Source organism: Anabrus simplex, chromosome 6, assembly GCF_040414725.1.
Source record: "Anabrus simplex isolate iqAnaSimp1 chromosome 6, ASM4041472v1, whole genome shotgun sequence".
Taxonomy (NCBI): domain Eukaryota; kingdom Metazoa; phylum Arthropoda; class Insecta; order Orthoptera; family Tettigoniidae; genus Anabrus; species Anabrus simplex.
The window spans coordinates 211886356-211912519 of record NC_090270.1 but is presented as its reverse complement, the minus strand read 5'-3'; the positions used below and the strand labels follow the sequence as shown (position 1 = coordinate 211912519).

The following is a 26164-nucleotide window of genomic DNA, read 5'->3' as shown; positions in this document are numbered from 1 at the left end:
CCTTCCTAAAGTTCTAAGCGTTGTATTTGCATTTGTAACAGTCACCATCAGCTTAATTTTATACCTTCACCGTCTTTCTCGCAAATCATTCGAACATTTTTATTAGAAATTCCATCACTTTCACGAAATTTTCAACTGTCCTGTCAATTGTAAATATATTTTATTTTCCTCGTTTCCAGAGAGACTCGGTCTTTATTGTTTTGTAATTATATATTGAAGGACATTCTTGCAGTGACTTTCGTTTCAAAAACGTTCAATAAAATATATAATCAGCTTTGTCACAAACATTCTTCAGATATAGGGCTCAGCGCTTTTACGCTCAGAGCTCCTCATCTCTGCTTGCATGGTATGAATCCCAACGCGGCCATAATTAGTCCCATTCAGATGCTATCTGTTCTGTTCATTTGAATTACAAGTAGCCAATCCAAGATTTTTGACGTGCTGTTCTGTATGGTAAAGTGTGAATGGATGTAAATTATGTAGAATGTAATAATGCGGTGATATACATAGTTTCATCACTCTATGTGATTAATAGTCTCTCGTCTGTCTACTCATGTAGGAAATTTAGAGTAGAGTGTATACACTCCATACATAGAACAAAAAGAGTTCATGCTAGTCATAGTCTAGCATATTTCAAGATGTGTTTCCCAAGGATAAGGTAATTCAATGATAACTTATAACTATTCTTTTGTTAACATTTCTGTGTGGAGATGTATATACAACTACTACGTTTATCAAGTTGCAAGAAAGAGGAACGCTATTTCCATTAAAAGTTAATTTGTGCATTTAGACATTCATCTCTCGAGAACTTTGTCTTGGTAAGTAGATATAAGTGGTTTATAAAGTTGTCCTCAAGGAGAGAACATGGGAGCTCATTTAAGATGATGACTTCGAAAGCAATTATATATGAGTTGAACAAGTCGTAAACAGTGAATGTAATGGAACTTGCAATAACTGCATTTGTATTTCGATTTAAACAGTTTAATGGGCTCATCATCTAGATTATCATCCACAACAGTGAAGGTAAACTGATGAAATCCAACTTGTCGAAGAATGACAGGGTCCGAGAACAAGTACTGCTCTAAACTATAAACGTGCATTCAGGAGAAGGCGAGTTCCGACTCCTCCACGGTTTCTCATGTTCACACCTGGCAAATCACATCTATCTATATAAAGAAAAACGTTCGTGTCTGTTTGTTTGTCTGTTTGTCTGTCTGTCTGATCCACCATCACGTCAAAACGGCTGGATAGATCTCAACCAAACTTCATATTTAGAGTATACTCATCTCGGGGAAGGTTTCTATATGCATATCGTTTTAAAATCCTTGAATACTCGGGGGGTTTATAGGAAAACCAGAATGGTTTTTCCACCATCACGTCGAAATGGCTGGATAGATCACAACCAAACTTCATATTTAGAGTATACTCATCCCGGGGAAGGTTTCAATATGCATATCATTTTAAGATCTTTGAAAAGACGGGGGGTTTATAGGAAAACCTGAATTGTTTTTGCACCATCACGTCGAAACAGCTGGATATATCTCAACTAAACTTCATATTTAGAGTATACTCATCCCGGGGAAGGTCCCGATATGCATATTATTTTAAAATCTTTGAATAGACCGGGGGTTTATAGGAAAACTAGAATGGTTTTTCCACCATCACGTCGAAACGGCTGGATAGATCACAACCAAACTTCATATTTAGAGTATACTCATCCCGGGGAAGGTTTCGGTATGCATATAATTTTAAAATCTTTGAATAGACGGGGGGTTTATAGGAAAACCTGAATGGTTTTTGCACCATCACGTCGAAACAGCTGGATAGATCTCAACCAAACTTCATATTTAGAGTATACTCATCCCGGGGAAGGTCTCGATATGCATATTATTTTAAAATCTTTGAATTGACCGGGGTTAATATGAAAACTAGAATGGTTTTTCCACCATCAATTCGAAACGGCTGGATAGATCACAACCAAACTTCATATTTAGAGTATACTTATCCCGGTGAAGGTTTCGATATGCATATCATTTTAACACGTTCAGTACCTGCTTCTGAGTGGGACACTTGAATGCCTGGACCAGCCATTTTCATGCCCGGCCCTCTTAACGTGCATCTATATAAATAAAATTGTAGGGGGTCCGCTGTCTGTAATTTCTTTTGTTTTGCCAATTTTTCAGATATTTATCCCTTTTAGGTCAACTCAAGACCGAATCGGTGGTTTTTACGTTTCGTGTCTGTTTGTCTGTTTGTCTGTCTGTCTGTCTGTCTGTCTGTCTGTCTGTTTGTCTGTTCCAACATCACGTCGAAACGGCTGGATAGATTTCAACCAAACTTCATATTTAGAGTATACTCATCCCGGGGAAGGTTTCGATATGCATATCATTTTAAAATCTTTGAATAGACGGGGGTTTATAGGAAAACCAGAATGGTTTTTCCATCATCACGTCGAAACGGCTGGATAGATCTCGACCAAACTTCATATTTAGAGTATACTCATCCCGGGGAAGGTTCGACATGCATATCATTTTAAAATATTTGAATAGACGGGGGTTCATAGGAAAATCAGAATGGTTTTTCCACCATCACGTCGAAACGGCTGGATAGATCTCAACCAAACTTCATATTTAGAGTATACTCATCCCGTGGAAGGTTTCGATATGCATATCATTTTAAAATCTTTGAATATACGGGGGTTTATAGGAAAACCAGAATGGTTTTTCCACCATCACCTCGAAACGGCTAGATAGATCTCAACCAAACTTCATATTTAGAGTATACTTATCCCAGGGAAGGTTTCGATATGCATATCATTTTAAAATCTTTGAAAAGACGGGGGGTTTATAGGAAAACCAGAATAGTTTTCCTCCATTTTCTCTTATACTATTGATTTTCTGTAAACTTCGTTTACCGTCCGGGAAACGTCTCTTCATTATAAACAACTTTCGTTATGTTCATAATTTACCTTACTCTTCACATGACGGAGAAATTTACAATTTTCCGCTGGTATCATGCTCTGCATTGAGTGACCGACAGACCGACAACGAACCTACAGGTTACCATGGCAAAGTTTCTGACTGCATGCCAGCAGGGAAGTAACGTATTGCCATTTTTCTCATCATGCTTTTAAATTCGTGGTTGTTCCTTGGGTAGAAGACAAGAGAGGCGTCAATCGGCCTACCTGCTGGATATTGGCGGAATATCGTTGGTTGTTATAACCGCCCTCGGATAGATTAAGCAATAACACCATTAGTCATCTTCTTCTTATTTGTTTACCTAGGAATCACTGGACCTAAATTTCTCCTCTGTTACCGCTTTATTATATCCATAACTCACACTAGCATAATTTATTGAGGGGCATTTGATTTTCCAATACATTCACTTGGCATTTAAATATTTGTTGTTATCCGGCTGTCCTCAGTTATAATCCATTTTCTATTAGTTTCAACTTTCTTAACTGTATTATTTTCTTCCTTAATTACGCCGTATGTACGCGAGTGCTAGAAACTACTGGATGTATTTCCACCAAGACTCATATTTAGAATACGCTGTCCTTGACAGGTTTTAGGGCAAATATTGTTTCTAAATCCCTGAACTGACTGGGGGTTTATACGAAACAGAAACAGGATTTTGCACTACCACAAAATATACACAGCCAACGTTAATTTAAATCTACCTGCCTTGGTAGAAATTAATTTCTAAACCTTTTTTCTCATGTGCATCATTTCGATACGAGGATTAATAAGGGAGATATCATTAACGGACCGTTTTTCTGTACAAGTCCCATCGGACTTAACTCACGAGCGGGTGCTTGTAAAGCGTATTCCTTACAACTTGAAAACTACTGAAGACATTCGAACCAAACTTTGTATTTAGCATCCACCTGTCCAAAGGTAGGTTTTAAACGTAAATAACATTTCATGTTCCGGAATGGACTGGCGGTTTATAGGGAACCGAAATGGTGATTTTACTCTTCCACAATATATACAGAACAAGACCAACCTGACTGGAAATCGACCAAACGTGATAGAATTCCACCTCTAAACCTTTTTTTTTCATGTGCATTTTTTCGTCAGGAGGATTAATAAGGGAGATATCATGCATGGTCAGTTTTGCAGGTTAAGTCCAGCGGACATAGCCCAAAAGGTGTTTTACATGGAGCAGATTCCTTATCTATATAAATCAAATCGTAACGACTGTGTGCCTCTACACTGACTATTTTGGCGAAATTTTCGTACAGCTTTCCGTTTGGGGGGTAATAATGACCATCTCCATAATTTTTGGTTTAGTTACCTGGAAGTCTTAATTTTTACCCGCCTCGCCCAAAATCCAGATTGCGGCATAATCTGCCAGAAGAAAAAGAAGATAATTGAAATTTGTCAAAATTATACGTTTTAGCCTGTAACGAACGGAAAACATCCTAGATCATTAAATTTTTCACTTTGTATCCCCGAAGAATATCGAAATATGCAGGCAATTTTAATGATGGTGCAGACCTTCGGAAATTCCTATCACATAACGGATTGCACCATCTCCGTTCAATTTGGAATGATCTACAGCCTTGGTCTTATGACTTTTTGCCGTATCTCTATCCCTTTTACGTTTAATTTTTCTCTATTAATCGATGTTAAGTCAATTTGGAATTTTCACATGCATAATTCATACTTTCAATTACTTATATCAAACTCTTCACGAAAATTGGCCCACCCAGTAGCCATATGTGAGCCAAATGCTATGTATGTAGCTGTCACATAATTATCCGAAAAGTAATGTAATGTGAGATAATCTTACAAAACCTTTACCCTGTTCCACGTTTCTAACTCAATCTGACTCAAGAATAGATGACATATCATAGGACCAGCCATTTAGGCCACTAAATCCGGCGTGTCTTATGGTATAATCCTTTGTCGATATGACGTACGTTTAGTAGCAGTGATCTGTAAATGAAGGTCTTCAATATTGTAAACACGCATATACTTTCGTATGTCGATCTATATATATTCACTGATGTCGATTTTTAGCGATCGAGAAAGGGTGGGTCTGCTATTGTAATCAGTACTCCCCACACCGACTTTGACTGGCAGTAGGAAAGGGTTCCTTCTCCAACCCCTGTGTAAATGTCATTATTAAGGAAGGCCTACAATTGTAATGAATAGTTCCCTTCTCGATTTGACTTGCAGAAGGCAAGTGAACATGCAGTTTTGTTTAAAACTCCCTTACCCGATTGTGTTTGGCAGTAGGCAAGGGTGCCCGCCATTATAAAGAAATGTCCTCATCTAAAATGTGACTGGCATTAGGCATAGTGGCCTGCTATTTTGATGGAAACTCACCAACTTGGTGTGACTGGCAGTAAGCTGGCTGGCAGTAGGAAAATGGGCCTGGCATTATAATGATAACTGCACAACTCAATTTCGAGTGATAGTAGGGTAATTGCCTACCATTATAATAGAATCTCCTCAACTGTAATCCGTCTGGAAGTAGGAAAGGGGGGCTGCCATTTTAACGAAATTCTGTCCGCGTAGTAGGCAATGGGGCCTGCAATTATAATGTAAACTTCCCAACTCGATTGTGAATGCCAGTAGGCAAGTGAGCCTGCCGTTATATCACAAATCCGTAACAAACACTTTACATTGGAAACAACGCACGGGGACCTCCCCATGCTCTTTCTCGGATAACGCTAAGAGACATGCAATCTTAAAACAATCTTATTTACTGCATGTACACTATTTACTTCGATATTCGAATACAATGTAGAATACCGTAGCGAAGCACGGGTACATTCGCTAGTTGCAAATATGTCCTTTGTAATATTAATTATGGAATACCTCATTTTGGCCGCCTCTGTGGTGTAGTGGTTAGTGTGATTAGCTGCTACCCCCGGAGGCCCGGGTTCGATTCCCGGCTCGCCATAAGACCTATCTGTATCGGGAGGTCAAATGAGTAGAGGTGGGTTCTCTTTCCATCTCAGCCATCCTGGAAGTTGTTTTCCATGGTTTCCCACTTCTCCTCCAGGCAAATGCCGGGATGGTACCTAAATTAAGGCCACGGCCGCTTCCTTCCCTCTTCCTTGTCTATCCTTTCCAATTCTCCCATGCGCACGCAAGGCCCCTGTTCAGCATAGCAGGTGAGGCCGCTTGGACGAGGTACTGGTCATCCTCCCAGTTGTATTCCCCAACTCAGAGTCTAAAGCTCCACGACACTGTTTGCTATTTTTTTTTTTTGCTACTTGCTTTACGTCGCACCGATACAGGTAGGTCTTATGGCGACGATGGGACAGGAAAGGCCTAGGAATGGGAAGGAAGCGGTCGGGCCTTAATTAAGGTACAGCCCCAGAATTTGCCTGGTATGAAAATGGTAAATCATGGAAAACGATTTTCAGGGCTGCCGACAGTAGGGTTCGAACCCACTATCTCCCGGATGCGAGCTCACAGCTGCGCGCTCCTAACCACACGGCCAACTCACCCGCTCAGGACACTGCCCTTGTGGCGGTAGTGGTGGGAACCCTCGCTGAGTCCCAGGGAAAACCGACCCTGGAGGCTAAACAGATAAAGAAGAAGAAGAAGAAGAAGAAGAAGAAGACGAAATGGCTGTTTATAAATTACGAATTAATTAAATTAAAATACGAATGAACTTACTATTGTGTAGATTTAAAGTTGGCCTACTCTCGGTTGTTGAAATGACTTCAAGCTACTGAGCCTCAAGGGATAGAAGTGTTCAATGGACCACAGTGATAAAAAATTACTTGTCCAATACTTACGTTTTATTCTGTACACAGTTAGTATGTCTCAGCCGAACTGGAGTTCCAGCAGTAAACGGGTGGCACAGAACAGTGAGGAAGGCAAGTTCCTTCGCAACCTTTCCAAAATATAGTTACATGTAGCAAAACTTGAAGAAACAAGGCCAGCGAGGAGATAAAGTCTAGGGTGGCAGCTTGTAACAGGTGTTACTTTGCCTTCTAGATATTACTGAAGACTGCAAAGCCGTCCAGAATATAGAAACTCACCGTGTACCGGGTTATAATCCGTATGCGTGCGAGACGTGGATGTAAAACGAGCGCGACACGAACTTTCTGCGGATGTGAGGGAGAAAGATCTTCGGCGCGGTTCACGATCAAGGAGAGTGACGCATCAGGACGAATGAAGAATTCTATGCCCTGTGTAGTGACCTAGGGATAATCGCAGAGGCCAAAAAGAGGAAACTTCGATATCTTGGGCACGTCGTAAGGATGGACGAGGACCGAGAAACGAAGACCAACACCCTCGCGGCCGACGAAATAAACGGGGGAGACCAAGGACAAGACGGATGCACAACGTCTCGAGAGATTGGGTTGTTAGGGATCCAGGGCTGGAGAAAGAGAGCTCTGGACCGAAAGGAGTAGGCGAAAGCTATTGGAGAGGCCAGGGTCCTTCATGGGCTGTAGTGCCAGTGAAACTTGAAGAAGACATCAGATACTTCCATATAGAAATGTCAACAATTACTTGCTTTGACAAGAACATGGGAATATAAAGAACTTAGCGTACCTAGCCGCTAATTTTTTCTGCTATAACCGAGCTCAATAGCTGCAGTCGCTTAAGTGCGGCCAGTATTCGGGGGATAGTGGGTTCGAACCACACTGTCGGCAGCCCTGAAGATGGTTTTCCGTGGTTTTCCATTTTCACATCAGGCAAATGCTGGGGCTGTACCTTAATTAAGGCCACGGCCGCTTCCTTCCCAGTCCTAGCCCTTTCCTGTCCCATCGTTGCCATAAAACCTATCTGTGTCGATGCGACGTAAAGCCAATAGCAAAAGTTTTTTTCTCTCGTGTGGCAATATTTTCACGAGATATGTTCACAGAACTGTTTACTGATTACGCTGCCATTTTATTACAATACTGGATTCTGATCTGATATTAATCCCAATCATAATGTTGAATAAACACACTCTTGTTTAATTATTTGTTTATACATATTGAACAAGAATTGAACTAATAATTGAAAACTGGTTTGCGTACGTAATATGATATTTCGAATGCACGTTGCTTGTGTTATATTGTACTGTATATAATAAATAGATTTATAGAACGAGGTACCGTACGTACATCACTCTACAACTTCATTGTCACATTATCGCATAATTAATCAGATATTGGGCATTGGACATTGATGATGTTGATATTTTTTCAGATTGGACATATTCTACTAGCTTATTAAACATATTAATTGAAGTATTATCTTCAGATTTTATTAATATTAGACTTTTACAAAATGCTGCTATTATAGGCGTCTCAGTGGCTCAGCTGGGTTTCGTGGTTTAAATCCCGGTCACTCCATATGAGATTTGTGCTGGACAAAGCGGAGGCGGGACAGGTTTTTCTCCGGGTACTCCGGTTTTCCATGTCATCATTCATTCCAGTAACACACTCCAATATCATTTAATTTCATTAATCATTCATTAGTCATTGCCCCAGTGGAGTGCAACAGACCTCAGCAGCCGGCACAATTTCACCTTCGCCACTAGAAGTGGGCTTCATTCATTCTATTCCTGACCCGGTCGAATGTCTAGAAACAGGCTGTGGATTTTCATTTTCGTAGCTATTATATACTGGATAATATAATGATAACAGCTGCCCCCTTTAGTACTTTGAAATACAAGACCACAATTGCTTGTAATTTTGCGATCGAGTAAGCAATATCCTACATTTTCTGTCAACGGAAACCACCCTCTAGAAACCTCACAAGTTAGGACGGGAAATGAGGAAACCAACGAAGAGCTGTAGCATGATGAGCAGTATTGAGTAACAGATAACAACCCCATATTGTGACGTACTGCATATACGGTCACGTCCTACCTTGTGTAATTGTTAGGACTTGTGCACTCCAAGAAATCATCACAATGCTCTGCCGAATTCTATAAAATATTGGTTTTCTAAAATGTTAAAATTCTATAATTTTATATGTGTAATTATCAGTTTAGTAGGTTGAGTTTCGATGTTGCGTGCGTCACTAAGAAACGGATTAATTCCTTCTTTCTCTTGTTATTTCATGATTTGAACATTGAAGAAATTATTATTATTATTATTATTATTATTATTATTATTATTATTATTATTATTATTATTATTATTATTATTATTTATGAGATTTTTACATTTATTCAATTATTTTGTAACAACTGTAATTTTATGTAAAATACATGTGGATTAAAGTAAATAAGAGTTTCTTATAAATATAAATATAAATATAAACATAAACATAAATATAAATATAAATATAAGTATAAATTCTCATAAATTCATTTCATTAAATAATATTATTTTGTGTAACTTGTAGCGTAATTATTCACTCTGTAAATGCAGCTTTCAACAATTTGTTCACAAATGTTGAATTTGCTGGCACCATCAACAGAATTGCCTGTTATTCTGTTGGGCTCGTTTCAGACCTGGAGCATGAACAGTATCCAAATCCCAGTAACACACACAGAGGGTCGGTAGGTGCGAATGTTATTGTGTGCGTCGCTGAGTGAATTAATGAATGAATGGCTTTCTGATAATGGCCCGAACCATGTTTGGTTCATAATAATGTTATAGATTTTACTTGCCACAAATTACTCTTAATTTTTTCCTGCAGGAATTATTTCATCCACTCCTTAATTTACCGAAATGAGGCTGGTATATCTGAGCACCTTCAGATTCCACTGGAATGCTAGTTGCTTTACGTCGCACCGACACGGATAGTTCTTATGGCGACGATGGGACAGGAAAGGCCTAGGAATGGTAAGGAAGCGGCCGTGGCCTTAATGTACAACCCCAGTTTTTGCCTGGTGCGAAAATGGGAAACCACGGAAAACCCCACTGGAATGAGCTTGGGCTCAGAAGGTCAATGCTCTACTGTTTGAGCCACTCAGCCAGGTGTGATTAGCTCATTTAGAATGATGAGAATTCGATTCTCCACGAAAAATTCAAATAATTTAGAAATGCATTTCCACATTTGAGAAGCTTGGGTCACTGAGCGTACAACATATACTCCTTTAAAAAAAATTTGATTAGCTTTTACATGTTCATAACTCCATTATACGCATACATGTTAAAATTAAAGCAGGCACGCAATGAAAACAAACCTTCTTCTTTAAAAGAATTAGAGATTGAAACGGAAGGCGTTCTTTGGAAATTCAGTATACGCCGTCATTTCACAACGTGTACAAATACAGTGGTTCCTGGTCGTACGTCAAAATGACTACGTGGAAATTTAGCGTCTTAATGAGGAGTATTGTCTTCCCTCGCATGGATAACAGCTTCACAACGCCTTCTCATACAGACGTCCCCACTCTGCCTAAATGACGTCTTTAAGGACTTTTAGTTCTTTCCTTTTTTGTCAGCGGCTTTACGTCGCACCGACACAGATAAGTCTTAGGGCGAAGATGGTATAGGAAAGGGCTAGGAGTTGGAAGGAAGCGGCCATGGCCTTAATTAAGGTACAGTCCCAGCATTTGTCTGGTGTGAAAATTGGAAACCACGGATAATCATCTTCAGAGCTGCCGACAGTGGGATTCGAACCCACTATCTCCCGGATGCAAGCTCACAGCCGTGCGCACCTAACCACACGGCCAACTCGCACGGTACTTTTTAGTGTTTGGTGAAGTGGATTTCTCGCTCGGATGCGTTGTTCTTGTTGGTCCCAGACTTGTTCCATCGGATTCAAGTCGGAACTTCCGGATGGCCACTCTATGCATAGAACGTGGTGCTCTTGCAGGAATTTAAGAAATATGTTCACATGTGCTTAGTATTATCATGACCGGGCATGACACGCACCTTCTTACTGACGCTAACCCCTCCCAAACATCCAAATGAGAGCAGAACCCTCTGTTATTTAAACGGGACATGTCGTTGCCATAATAGTCCAATCCCTAACCCACTATGCCTTCGAACAACTAATTAGGAACATTTAAAGACGTGACCAAATTCCTCCTTTCTTGAACGGTGTAAATTAGTCTGAGGTTGACTCCTGGGGTCAAAACCGATCGATAATAAGGTTAACCATTCCCAGTTAGTACCAAGCATAAAGGGCCCCATACACGCGCAGACTTCTGGAATACTTACCTGCACAGACTTGCCTCCGGGAGGTAAGTCGGAAGTATGCAGTTGCACACACACGCTCAGACAAAATGATTATTTACCGAATACGACGCGCTCAGCTGTTTTCTGTTTACGATTTTGCGCTTCGAACGGTAGAAAAATATATACGGATTGAAATTAATTAAGATAGTCGGTATAGAAGATGAGTTGTTATTTGGATATAATGTAGCGCTCTGCACGAAAAAGACGCGCAAAAAGAGATTTCAGTTTTCATATTTGTAGGTTACCACGTTTACATTTATTGCCGCAACTTTGAGATAGCGCTTTGGTCGCAAAGTCTCCGGCTGAATTCAAGCAGCGCCAGAATGTCAGAGACATGCCTGCAGACTTCTTGTCGGCAGACTTATCGGCCATACACACAGAGACATGTCTGAAGAGACTGGTTTGCGCAGACTTACCTCCGACTAAGTCTGCGCGTGTATGGGGCCCTTAAGATAGGCCAAGTGGAATCCTCTACCTTCCATTTCTCTAGGGACCTTCATGGCCTACATAGCGATGGCTTTACTTTGGTGAATAGGCAGACTCACTACTCTTAGATCAAAGTCCAATAATAATAATAATAATAATAATAATAATAATAATAATAATAATAATAATAATAATAATAATAATAATAATAATAAATCTATATATATATATAAAATAAGAGTTTTGTCTGTACATTGCTCAGAGTTTCAAAGTAATGGTACTTCTGTATCAGTCGTGTCCACAGTATCAAGGAATTGCACTTTTTAATTTTCCGTAATTTCTGTCTGTCTGTATGTATGTATGTATGTATGTACACGCATCACGAGAAAACGGCTGAAGAGAATTTAATGAAAATCGGTATGCAAAGTCGGGGAATAAGTCGCTACAATCTAGGCCATAAATAATTTTATTCACACTGAGTGAAATGGTAGTTTAGGGATAGGCCTAAAATTTGATTATCAGATATTAATGTTATTAGTGGTCGTATCTTAATGAAAATCGGAATGCAAAGTCGAGGAATAAGTCACTATGATCTAGGCTATAAATAATTGTATTCACGTTGAGTAAAATTGTAGTTTAGGGGAAGGCCTAAAATTGAATTCTCAAATATTTATGTTGTTAGTGGTCGTATCGAATTTTTTTTTCATAGTTTTTAATCGCTACTTTCCTACTGACGTTTTTGTAATGGCCTATGTTGACTTCGGTTAGGAAAACCACAAAATGAGTCTTTCTGAGAATCCCGTAGCGAAGCACTGGTACGTCAACTAATAATAATAATAATAATAATAATAATAATAATAATAATAATAATAATAATAATAATCATAATATGCCTTTGCAGCGGGCTACGTAAGATGTCGGAGTGATTGAAAATTGACCTTAATTCAGTTTCGTACGAAAATCTCCTGGTATCTTTCAGTATCAACTAACTGAACTACAACTGTCACCTGAACCACTGCGTTACCCAACCTGCTTTAAATAGTAAGATCTGTTAAAGAAAGCTCTGCCAAAAGCACTGTGTGAATGTGATGAAGGCAAGTATTTCTTTATGAAATGTTGACGACAATAATAAATGGGGAAATTGTTTAATAATTGGGGGAATCGTTCTATCTATGTAGTTTTGAATTATAGTTTGCTTACCGCTCATGAAGTTGTAGATGATGGGATTGACTGCGCTGTTGGCGTAACACAACCAGTGTGACAGCATGGCGATCACCACTGTGGTATGGTTCTGAGGGATTTCCATTGTGTACCTGCAACCAAAAGAATGATATGGACAATCAGCTAACAAGTAAGTAATCAGTACCAATCATACTCAGGTTGAGCGGGATATTAGTAAGTGTGCGGCACTAGAAAACTTCCTTGTCCAATTAATGTGGCCCAACTGATTACTGTCCAAGTTTGCGGACGCGTCAGCCAGCATTGAAGGGAACTTTCATTTCATACACCTGCGTTAGGAAATTTAGAGGTTGGAAAAAAAAAATTATCTCGTAATGACAGTTAGTTGTTGAAGCGCCGTTCAGTGCATCATCAATCATCACTTCTATTATTATTATTATTATTATTATTATTAATAATAATAAAAAATCCAAGGGGATCGCAACAGACTGCTTAGGATTTGCCGATGATATTGCTGTTCTCTCAAACGACATAGAAACCGCTAGAGCTCAAGTTGAAATTTTAAAGAAAATTGCCGAACAAACTGGTTTGCAGATATCGTTTGAGAAAACAGAAGTAATGACTAACATCAAAGAGGCTCCACCAAAACTCCATACAAAATACGGGTACATCACCCGAGTAGACAAATTCAAATACCTGGGTGAGATCATCATGAAAAATGGACTGGACAAAGAAGCACTTCAGGAGCGCGTACGCAAACTGGAAATAGCCTACCAAACATCCCGCACAATCTACAACAAAAAATGCCTTTCGCAAAACACCAAGATACGTCACTATGAAACAGTTCTGAAGCCAGTAGTTCTACATGCAGCCGAAACCCTGTCTCTGAATGCCAACAAAGGACTCCTTGAAGAACTGGAGAAAAGAGAACGCTAAATTTTCAGAGGAATCTTGGGATCAAAGTACAGAAATGGAATACATCAAAAGAGATCCAACAAGGAAGTCTACAACAAAATAGAGAAAATTACCGACACAATCAGAAAAAGACGGGCACGATTTTACGGTCATCTGAAAAGAATGGACGGAAGAAAGTTAACTAAAGAAATATTTCACTTTTTTGATTCAAACCCCAAAACCACAATTCCCTGGTTTAGAAATACCAAAGAAGACCTGCAAATGCTACATATCTCATCTGAAGACGCCCTTAACAGAGATCTCTTCCGCAAGAAAATATTGACGAACGGGCTAAACCGAGACGAGCAATCGAAGAGAAGACACGGTGCCCCTTGGACAGAGGAGCGTAAGCAGGCCCACTCACAAAGAATGAGGGAAATTTGGGCTCTTAAGAAGGCCAAGTTCAGTGTCAAATGCAACAAGACTTAACGTGGTCCTTGATTGCCCCAGCGAATTATATATATATAATATTATTGCTAGTAGTGCGTTTGATATGAATTCAATATCTGCTGTACTAATCGTGATTTGGTAACCGCCATATTGTTGTAAACGTTTAACATTTTATTCTATGTACACCATCCACCTTACAAGAAAGAAGTATGGTGAGGACTAATATTATTCTTACATCATTTAAGTTTATCGTTGTTTCGCAGCATTACAAACTGACAAGTGTCGGGATGTGCATAATATGGACGTAACCGATCTAAACGTAGCCCGAGTTGTCTTTAATACGAGCATGTGGAAACCACTGACGCAAATTAGGTTACGTGCATAACTGTAAACAATTATTATTCGTGTGTTATAGGCTATGTTGTGTATTTAAAATTGATAATGTTGTATAGCTCATGTATTACATGTTAGGTTACATTGAAATGAAATGTGAAATGTCGTATGGCTTTTAGTGCCGGAATATCCCAGGACGGGTTCGGCTCGCCAGCTGCAGGTCTTTCTATTCGACTCCCGTAGGCGACCTGCGCGTCGTGATGAGGATGAAATGATGATGAAGACAACACATACACCCAGCCCCCGTGCCATTGGAATTAACCAATTAAGGTTAAAATCCCCGACCCAGCCGGGAATCGAACCCGGGACCCTCTGAACCGAAGGCCAGTACGCTGACCGTTCAGCCAACGAGTCGGACGGTTACATTGATTGGTTATAAATGACCCTTGATGTATTCAAAGTCATTCAGAAAACTTCTGGTTCTATGTGTATTATACAATGGAAGTTAGATAAAGGTTACAACATGTTTATCACTAGTAATTAACCGTCTGTATTACCCAAGTTTGCTCAGGAAATCTCCCAGTGTGTGCGTGCGTGTGTGTGCGTTTTTTTTTGTTTTTGCTAGTTGCTTTACGTCGCACCGACACTGATAGGTCTTATGGCGACGAGGAGACAGGATAGGGCTAGGAGTGGGAAGGAAGCGGCCGTGGCCTTAATTAAGGTACAGCCCCAGCATTTGCCTGGTGTGAAAATGGGAAACCACGGAAAACCATTTTCAGGGCTGCCGACAGTGGGGTTCGAACCTACTATCTCCCGAATACTGGACGCTGGCCGCACTTAAGCGACTGCAGCTATCGAGTTCGGTGTGTGCGTTTTTAATATAGGCCTAAGTGAGATCTGGAATCTTCATGTACCAGGGATATATCGTATAATATTCTACTGTAGTTGATGTAAAAATCTTCAAGTTATATTCTATAGCGACAAGCTTGTTTCAAGACAATTCCAGAATCGGTAACCTACTTTCTTCCGATGTCATTAAAGAATCTTACAGGTATATAGTAGTAATACTAATGTTGTAAGAAAGCTGACTTATGTAGAATCCTAGGCATTATGTACACGGAGGGTGTTGTCAGAAGTGGAGTCGAGTTGTACAGAGATGCGAGTGAGTTAGTGGTAGCTCAACTGTTGTGATACCGCAACGGTAGTGGGGATTGGTTGTCAGTTGTTGATGTAGCGGCCTACCGTAGATCAGTCGTACCATATTGATACTGTCTCGCAGATGGATTGAAAATTATTGTGTATTATGTTTCAAGTGTTATTGTAATTCTGTTGAGTGTAAATATACAGATAAATGTTGTGATAGTGGTGTTTATTATTATTTAACTTCATCTCTGCATACTACTGCATCATGGTAGTAAGATAATATTAAAGTTATGAACGCTACGCTAAAAATGCATATTGTCTGAGGCTAAGTTTACTAACCAGCTTCGTTAGTAAGGCAATGTGAGACAGGTCTTGGCTGAGACAGCCGAATTTTTGCAGGACGGTAATAAATCTCGGCACTCCATGTCATTCTTGCTGACATTTTAAAGATCTTTGGTGACACATTCAATGTCATCCTACCAAATTAAATCATCTCAACCGTAGTAGCTGTAGCCAACGGTATAGCCATGATGAAATGCCTAATCCTGTGAGATCTTCTAAGTTAAGCAACATTGGGCGTTTTAAGTACGTGAATGTGTAGCCACGTGGTTTTGGCTAGAGGGTGGGGGGGGGGGGCTGAAAGGGAACTCACCGGGCGAGTTGGCCATGTGGTCAGGGGCGCACAGCTGTGAGCTTGCACCCGGGAGATAGTGGGTTCGAACCCCACTGTCGGCAGTCCTGAAGATGGTTTTCCGTCGTTTCACATTTTCACACCAGGCAAATGCTGGGGCTGTAAGGGAAAGGAAAGGCACTGGCAAACCTACCTCTCGTAAACTTCGGCTCAGGATGCCTAATCATTGACCGCTGGAGTAGAACTCCATTTCCGCACAACTGGGATACCGACATTTGTAGGCAGGCCGCCTACATAACTCAGCTTCATAGGGTAGGCGATTTGCTTTACGTCACATCGACACACACAGGTCTTATGGCGACGATGGGATAGGCAAGGCGAAGGAGTGGGAAGGAAACGGCCGTGGCATTAATTAAGGTACAGCCCCAGCATTTGCTTGGTATGAAAATGGGAAACCACAGAAAACCATCTTCAGGGCTGCATCAAGTGTTGTTCGATACCACTATCTCCTGGATGCAAGCTCACAGCTTCGCGCTCCTAACCGCACGGCCAACTCACCCGGTCGTTACAGATTATAGTGACGGGAGGTTTCAGAGGAGCTTACTCGATTCCACCGTGGAAGGTAAGAGCACGAGAGGGAGACCTTTTGTACGACGCTTTGTCTTCATAATTTTGTATTTACAATTGATATCCTGGGCTGTTTTAAATCTATGCTATTTTATCTTGAAATTATAAAATACAGTGTTTAATCATCCTCTTCCAGACTTCTGTATCCCCCTGTACCTTCACTGCTAAATTCAGAGTTATCATGGATTATCTTTTCTTTCTTTCTTTCTTTCTTTCTTTCTTTTTTTCTTTATCCGTTTACCGTCCAGGGTTGTTTTCTTTCCTTCAGAATCAGCTAGGGATCCCACCTCTACCGCCTCAATGGCAGTGTTCTTGAGCGTGAGACTTTGGGGCGGGGATACAACCGGGATGGAGGACCAGTACTTCGCCCAGGCGGCCTCATCTGTTATTCTGAACAGGGGGTGCGGTTGGGAAAATTGGAAGGGATAGACTAGGAAAAGGGAAGGAAGCGGCCGTGGCCTTAAGTTAGGTAGCATCCAGGCATTTGCCTGTAGAATAAGTGGGAAAGCACGGAAAAGCTTTTCGAAGATAGCTGAGGTAGAATTCGAACCCCCCTCTCTTCAGTTGACCTCCCGAGGCTGAGTGGACCCCATTCCATTTTCTCGTAGCACTTTTCAAATTTCATGGCAGTGCCGGGAATCGAACCCGAGGGGTAGGGGTGACATCTAATCACTCTAACCACTACACTACAAAGGCGGAAAGGCTGACATAGATAATCTACACCCGTTAATTTGCTAGCTAAGCCAGTTCATAGTAGTGCCGCTATCATCCTGGTAGTTTTACATGACGGTCAATATTGTGACCATTGCCCGTTCTACCTCTTGTTTTACTTGTAATCCGAACCACAGGAACGTGACTTTTATTTAATAAATCTAACATGCATTGTCGAGATTCGAACCGCGGTATTCTTGGTGAGAAAGCAAGTACTCGGGTACCACGCCCCTGTCTGATTCAGTCATATCCAGAGCTTTATTGTACATGTGTATTTCCAACGTAGCCTTTACTTCTTCACTGCGATACCTTCCCATCCTTGTTCCCGCATTGTTATCGGCAATGTTTCTCGAAAAATTCATGCCCGTAACTTGTAACTTTTGAATGACAATAACACGAACAGGACTGTACGGGATTAAAAACTTACATTTTTGACCTAAGAACACATTTCCATAAACAGAGAGACTTACCTAAGAATACTGAGCAGGTGAACTGGAAGATAGCAGATGGCGAACATCACCACAACTGCTACCAACATCTTGGCCGCTTTTCTTCTGGATCTCAGCTGTCCTTCCGTTGTAATGTTGGCATTTGCAGGATTCACAGTGTTTCGCCGGTTTGAATTCAGTACTGGAACAGTGCAGGTAAATTAAATAAACATATCATTGTTCTGCCCTAAATATGCTAGTACTATGTAGGTGTACTGTATAGGTGATGTTCTAAGAACAAGCAGAGAAGCTACAGCTCTATTCTTCTGCATATTAGTATAAAATAAAACAATCTAGGTTATTATAATCGCAAATTTCTATCTCACAAATGCATTTTGCAGACGATATTGTATAAGGCGTGATCAAAAAGTCTCGGTTTGAGGGCGTTGCTGCAACGTAGCGCTACTCCGATGCGGGTATTTAAGCACGGACATGTAGACAATGGGACTAGTTTAGCAGTCGTGTCGTGCCGAGGTGCGTGTGTTAAATTCGGCCACGTAAACTTTTGTGAAGTTATTACCAAATGCGTCCAAACAGGACCAACGTGCCTTCATTATTTTCTTGGTTGCCGAAGGATAAACACCTATGAACATCCATAGGAGAATCAAGACTGTGTATGGGGCAGCATGTCTGTCGAAAACCACCGTTGTGGAATGGTGCACCAAGTTCCGTGCGGGTCGCGTTTCGACACAAGACGCCGGTCGATCTGGGGGGGGGGGGGGAAGCTTCATTCATTACGGACAACAACGGGTGGTGGATGAGGCCTATAGTCCTGATCTCTCCCCATGCCATTATGATGCCTTCGGTCTCCTCAAAAAGGCCTTGCAGGGTCGATGCTACCTGTCGAAAGAGGATGTGCAGCAGGCGATTACAGATTTCTTCACGCAGCAGGATACGGTGTTTTACCACGCGGGGATCTTCATCCTGGTGCATCAGTCGGATGAGTGCCTCAATGGTCACGGCGATTTTTCCTGATGACATCCCGATTTAGGACTGTACGGCCGTCGAAAGGAAACTTTTTGATCGCCCCTTATAGATAACGAGGAGAGTAGAGGATAAACTGGTACGGTGGAGAAAGGCTCTAGAAGATGGGGAGTGAAGATCAGTCAAAAGGAAGCAGAGCACCTTTGGTTGGGAAGAGAGGACAAGATGATGTTGGTGCTTGTGGTGATCATTGTTTTTAAGTATAATTAAGTGGCCGTAACCATGAGGAGAGCAGAAGACCAGTGAGGTAGAACTGCAGAAGTTGAACAGCCCGGCTGAGTGGTTGAGTGGTTAAGGCGTTGGCCTTCTGACCTCAACTTGGCAAGTTTCATCCTGGCTCAGTCCGCTGTTATTTTAAGGTGCTCAAATACGTCATTCTCGTGTCGGTACGTTTAATGGCATGTAAAAGAACTCTTGCGGGACAATATTCCGACATCTCGGCGTCCCCGAAAACCATCAAAGGTAGTTAGCGGGACATAAAAAGTAACATTATTATTATTAAAAGTCATCCTGGGTGAGGAAGTTCTAGTATTTTATCTGTTACGTTACAGTGACCAGAGAACTAGACAAAGAGGTTGTAGATATGATGTAGAAACCGGAAGAGATCGCCAGGAGTCTGCTTCAACAGAAAACTAAACCTAGAAACCAAAGGAAATGTTCATAGATCGGTGGTACCTCAAGCCATGATATATGGTGGTGAAATATATCATGTGACAAAAGTCCACGAGAATGAACTGGAGCTGGCAGAGACCGGGATTTCACGATAGATGCAGAGCAAGATGGCAAGAGATAAAATTCGGATTATAGTTATAAAAGGGATGACGTGAATAATGGGAACGTCAAAGAAAATACAAGAGTGGTAAATTTATTCTATGAGGAGAGAGGTCAGGCGAGTGCTTAATTTCTTGGTGAAAAAGAGACAACTGCACGGAAGAAAAGGTGGAGAGACTCGTTCACAGATAACCTTACATAATGATGAATGTACGGAAAAGAATACCAGAACAGTGCAAACTTCCAATTATATGCCATACTTTATTGTGATATTGGTTTAGACACCCAAAGCTTGCGTTATTGTTGGTTTGTTATAATGTCTTATAATGTCTTTGATTTGGTGAAGTTAGAGATCAAATTCCTCTCTTACACATATATTTTACAGTAATTATCTATGCACAATTAAACATTCAACAACAACAACAACAACAACAACAACAACAACATTATATTAAATATCACCCTGGTAACAAATGTACACATCAACTAAAGTAACTACTCTAAATCCAGTGAGTTCATCTAATTTATTCGTTCGTCCGTTCATTCATTTCTTCACTAGTAATTAGCGTAGAAGTTGGTAGAATAAATTCAAATACAGGTCATGGAAATCAATTTTAATGTTCCATTAGACGCAATGTCTTCCATGTTCCAAAGAAAAGAGATCCACAATCAGGACGCAGAGCGACTGCAAGCATTGGAATGATTTATGAAGATGGAAGTGAGGAGCCGAATCTTTTTTGTGGCTTAGGCTATAGGATGAGAAGAAGTGAAAAGGTGAAGGAAAATATTGAGGAACATTTGTTGAAAGTGATTTGTTCAGAAGGTTAACGTGTCAACTTCACGATGCTGTTGGAATCAATGTCCTGGTAATTTCTTAAAATATAGTGACATATGACATTGTATAGGAGATTAAAGATCTTATGGTGCTGTTCTCACTATTTTACGGATATTGTTACTGTCATATGATATTTCAATTAACTCAGTGTCATAATAATCGAGAATAGGTAGGATCAGAGAGTGAATTCATTCGATTTTAAGTCGAACGATGATATGTTAAGAACTATTTCAGCGGGCACAGGCATTTATGATCTGTTACGATATCGATCCATCTCTTCGCTGGGGTCCAATGGAGCGAATACAGTCGCGTTGTTTTTTTGTTTTTTTTTTGCTAGGGGCTTTACGTCGCACCGACACAGATAGGTCTTATGGCGACGATGGGATAGGAAAAGCCTAGGAGTTGGAAGGAAACGGCCGTGGCCTTAATTAAGGTACAGCCCCAGCATTTGCTTGGTGTGAAAATGGGAAACCACGGAAAACCATTTTCAGGGCTGCCGATAGTGGGATTCGAACCTACTATCTCCCGGATGCAAGCTCACAGCCAAGCTCCTCTACACGCACGGCCAACTTGCCCGGTATCGCGTTGTTTGATACCAGTGAATATTTTTCTACACTACCTTATATCATATCTATAAGTTCCACGGTACCACCTTCCAATGGTACATTGATTTATTTAAAAATAATTTTCACTCCACTCAGTTATTTAGTTTTATGATCTTCGTTCACTGCACTTCCTGTACTGATTTAATATCGTCTATTCCCCTCAGAGCCTCTACCTTCTTCCAATATCCTTGAGTTTCTTTAGAGATTTTTTTCTGTTATGTAGTTTCTTCCAACAATTCCTTCCCACGCTTTCACTTTTGAGAGCAAGAGAAATGTTTCGTCTCCATTCTTAGTTACATTACGATAAAATGTGATAAACCACGAGGAAAAGCATGGATTAACATAGTAGCAGACGTGTTAATGCATGATATGAGACGGAAATAGGACTTCCCTGAATATAATTAATGATCGATATCGACAGTTGACAGTTTCGATATTTAAATGATTGATATATGCAATGTTTGAGTAATGAAATATTGGGGTATTTAAAGGATGTTCGTTTCAGCGGGATATTCAACATGAATTTACGTACGATTTTGCAAGAGGGTGACCACAATCCCCCATATATGGAGGTGCTCCAGGCCCCTTAAACCAAACCTGAAGTTTGCTATTGAGCCAAGTGGATACTACTCTACGTAACTTTACGAAACTCATTGTGAGAGTTTGAAAAGAACGGAACTGGAGTTTATACTACAGAGTATTCCAAAAGTAAGTATGCAGTGTAGAGAATATTTTTGGAATGAAATGGTGATTTCATATGTCCGGACTCGTTACAGTCAGAATACCCTTATCTGGAGCATTGACAACGCTCACGTGAGGAAGAAATGCCTCTCCACGATCAGAATATCGGATTATGGTGTACCTTAAGTCGTCAGCGTGTTATTACTGGACCAATTTTCTACCACAACGCCACCAACGCAGAACGTTACCGCACTGAATTTCTGGAACCAATCGTCGTCCAACTCAATAAGATAGCTGATTCCAATAAGACCCTTGAGTAAGTGTTAAGTATGAAGCGGCCACTGGAGGCATGCATGCAGACAACATGAGGAGTTTCTAACATCTCCTGTAGAGAAAAATGAGATGACCATTTTCATAATATATACTTTGATAGTTTTAGTAGCATCATTGTTAGGGAAACGGAGTCAGGCAATGTCGTTTATACCATTGAGGCTAAATGCCTTCCCTACCATCGAGAAAACGACGGCGCTATTCCCCCTCCATGCGCATGCGTAGTGATAACATGAACAGAGGAATTTTGAACGAGCGGTCACGGAATACAGTCGCAATGTTTTAGAAGCAACAGCAGAGGAGTCGGATATAAACTGAATGTGCTAGACAGTGTCGCCAAGGACTGCAAGAGGCTTGTGGTGCGTCTGCATTACCTGATGGGCAAAAGCCTTCAGAGAAGGATGGAAAAATGGTCAGCCAAGCCTCGGCCCGGTCATCCACCAGTACTGTAAGTGACGACGACTTGCTGATTGGGTCCGTGTTAGTGGAGACGAGTCCGGCTCCATTGTTAAATGGTTAGCGTGCTGGCCTTTGGTACAGAAGGTCCCGGGTTCGAACCCCGTCCGGATCGGAGACTTTAACCTTAAATGGTTAATTCTCTTGGCTCGGGGATTGGGTGTTTGTGCTGTCCCCAACATCTCTGCAACTCTCACACCACACATAACACTACCTTCTCCCACAATAACACGCAGTTACCTACACATGGTAGATGCCACCCACCCCCATCGGAGGGTCTGCCTTACAAGGGCTGCACCCGGCTAGACATAGCCACACGAAATTATTATTATTATTATTATTATTATTATTATTATTATTATTATTATTATTGTGGAGACCCGGTCTCGAAAGCCAAGAATAACGGCCGAGAGGATTCGTCGTGCTGACAACACGGCACCTCGTAATCTGCAGGCCTTCGGCCTGAGCAGCGGTCGCTTGGTAGGCCAAGGCCCTTCAAGGGCTGTAGTGCTATGGGGTTTGGTTTTTTTTATTTAGTGGAGACGAACCGGAACTCCACGATTAGTGAGTTAGCCTAAGATGCCGGACTGGCGCCTTCGACTGAGCTTCACACCCTGAAGAACCGCCAGGATTGCGAACAATTGCGTCAAGATGAGCTCCGCATGATTTAACCGAAGTGCTGAAATGGCTACAATATGACACTACCCGTATTCACTTGCAGTGCTATGAGCGCAAAAGAGAGTCTTCCTTACGGCGGATAATTACCATTGATGAGAACCGGGCCAAATCGTACGAACCAAAGCTGGAACGCGAATTAACGGAGTAGCATCATTACAGGCAACCGCGAAGAACAACAGTTCGTCAGACCCTCACCAATGTGAACGATATGGTGATTCTTGCCTACTATTTGGATAGTGTTACCGTAAAGCATGCCGTTTCTTAAGGCAGACTGTTAATGCAGATGGCTACTAAACAATGCTGAAATAAAAACAACACTTTATGCATAACCCATCCATCATTCAGCACGACAATGCAAGAATGCATGCGGCGGGAGCGATAACTGATTTCTAGAACCGCTGGGGCTGGGAAGTGCTCTACTACCCTCCTTACTATCCAGACTTAAAGTCCCTGCGACTTCGACCTAATCCCTATGTTTAACGAACCACTGCTTGGAATCGCTTCCAAATAGTTAGAGACGTTCTACAGGCAATCGAGCTCTCTCTTCACACCATTCATAGATCAGACAGAGCCGACGGTGTCCAAAGGCTTCTGCGGCGCAAGGAACGTGTTGTAGCAACGGTGGTGGCGACATAGAAGGCCTGCAGAACTTAGAATTTTTTTATCATATTTACCTAGAAAACAAATAGTTGACCGTAAAAAAATCAACCTATCTATTAGGTATTAGGAAGGAATCATTTCAAGACCCTCCTCACTCTTAAGTCTCCTTCCTTCTTTGAATACGATAATGCCTATTAATCCTGCATCTAAGTATCAGTTAACACAATTGTAATAAATCATATGTCAAGTTTTATAAAAGTTTGTCCTGCCGTTCTCGCGAGGTACCTAAACAAACAAACAAACAAACAAACAAACAAACAAACAAACAAACAAACAAACAAACAAACAAACAAACAAACAAACAAACACATATATATCAAGTGGCTCTCGAACGCCGTACTTACTACTTATAAATGCCCTGCATGCACAAATGATGAATGGGATGTCTACCAACAGATTTTTACAGGGGAACTTCTGATAGCGGGCAGGTTACGTCAGAATATGAAGAGATAAGAAACGGAGTGTCGCTCGCAGCATGTTACTCAGCGCTACCCGTCTAATGAACCCCTTGCATTAGTAAACATCGTTTTCGACCGCATAGTTCTAGGCTTGTGTATGGTACAGCCGCACTATATTTGCTGTCTGCATATCAGCAATGGCTAGTGTTATCAGCAGCGACGAATACACAGACATTATTTTAATCTGGACAATCTGGTCGGAATGCAACAGACGCTCCAAACAGACGTATGCCTTCTACACACGTACTTGACCGAATAGTATTAGTTTTTGTTTCATACAAACAACTCTTCCATCGAGTGGAATATCTACACGTGTATGAATTAATAAGTTATTAGATTTCATTTACTGCATCTTTGGCGTGTCTTAAAACAGAAGCGGCAATTAGTGGGTGGGGTGAGGAGGGACAGTCGCGCCCTCCCCACTTTGTGGAGTAAACATTACATTTTTATTCCACTTTAGCCAGCTGAAACTAGGAAATATTTTAATAAAGCTGTTTGTACAAACGTTGTTATGTTATCCGCAAATTCTTTCGTTTATTTTCTGTAATTATTAACATAGTTATTGACGGAAATACGCACAAAATGCTGTTCGTCGCGGCTAACCAATTTGTATAGCACTACGGCAAGTAGTGGAGACTTTGCATGTGCTGTGAGGTAGGGTAGTAGGGGTACATACTTTTTTTTTGCCGAGGTCGTGGTCACTGAGTTATAATTCACCCACTTGCCGGGCGCATTCATCAGTCTGACAGTCTCTTTAGTGTATGTTAGTTTCTTAGTGAGTCTTCAAATACTAAATGATTTAGCATTTGAATACACACTAAGAAACTAACAGGCAATAAAGAGACTGACCGACTGACGAATGCGTGCGGCAAGCGGGTGAATTATAACTCAGTGGCCACGACCTCCGCAAAAATATATATACCCCTACTACCCTACCTCACAGCACATGCAAAGTCTCCACTACTTGCCGTAGCGCTATACAATAAAGGAAAGATTTAGCATATAAGACAAAAAGGCTTGTACAAATAGCTTTTTTAAAATAATTTCCAGTTCCAGCTGGCTAAAGTGGAATAAAATGTAATATTTATTCTACAAACTGGGGGTGGGAGCGACTGTCTCTTCTCACTCCACCCCCTAACCGCCGCTACTGTTTGTAGACACGCCAAAAATGCAGTAAATGAAATCTAATAACTTATTCATTTATACACGTGTAGACATTCAACTCGATAAAAGAGTTGCTTGTATGGAATAAATAATACTGTTCGGCAAAATATGTGTGTAGAAGGCGAACGTCTGTTTGGAGCTTCTGTTGCACTCCGACCAGGTTGTCCAGCTTAAAATAATGTCTGTGTATTCACCACTGCTGATCACACTAGCCATTGCCGATATGCAGACAGCAAATCTATTGCGGCTATACCATACACCAGACTAGAACTATGCGGTCGAAAACAATGTTTACTAATGCAATGGGTGCGTTAGACTAGTATCGCTGAGTAACATGCTGCGAGCGACACTCCGTTCCTTATCTTTTCACATTCTGACGTAACCTGCCCGCTGGCAGTAGTTCCCCTGTGAAAATCAGTTGGTAGATATCCCATTCATCATCTGTGCATGCGGGGCATTTATAAGTAGAAAGTAAGGCGTTCGAGAGCCACCTAGTATATTATATAAGGGTTGCCTAAATGAAAGTAGGACTTTATTAGCAACGCCGTCATTCCAAGAAGGAAAA

General features: G+C 41.1%; 1 protein-coding gene across 1 annotated transcript in view; it reads right to left on the bottom strand.

The window, feature by feature from the left end:
- Positions 1 to 26164, bottom strand: part of LOC136875659 (orexin receptor type 2) — a 625044-nt gene that overhangs the window by 77368 nt on the left and 521512 nt on the right. Inside the window, exons 4-5 of the mRNA XM_067149207.2 lie at positions 17960 to 18119; positions 12722 to 12834 (exon numbers count right to left, since the gene is read on the bottom strand). Of these exons, the coding sequence (XP_067005308.1) occupies positions 12722 to 12834; positions 17960 to 18119 (273 nt within the window). The remainder of the gene's footprint in view (positions 1 to 12721; positions 12835 to 17959; positions 18120 to 26164) is intronic.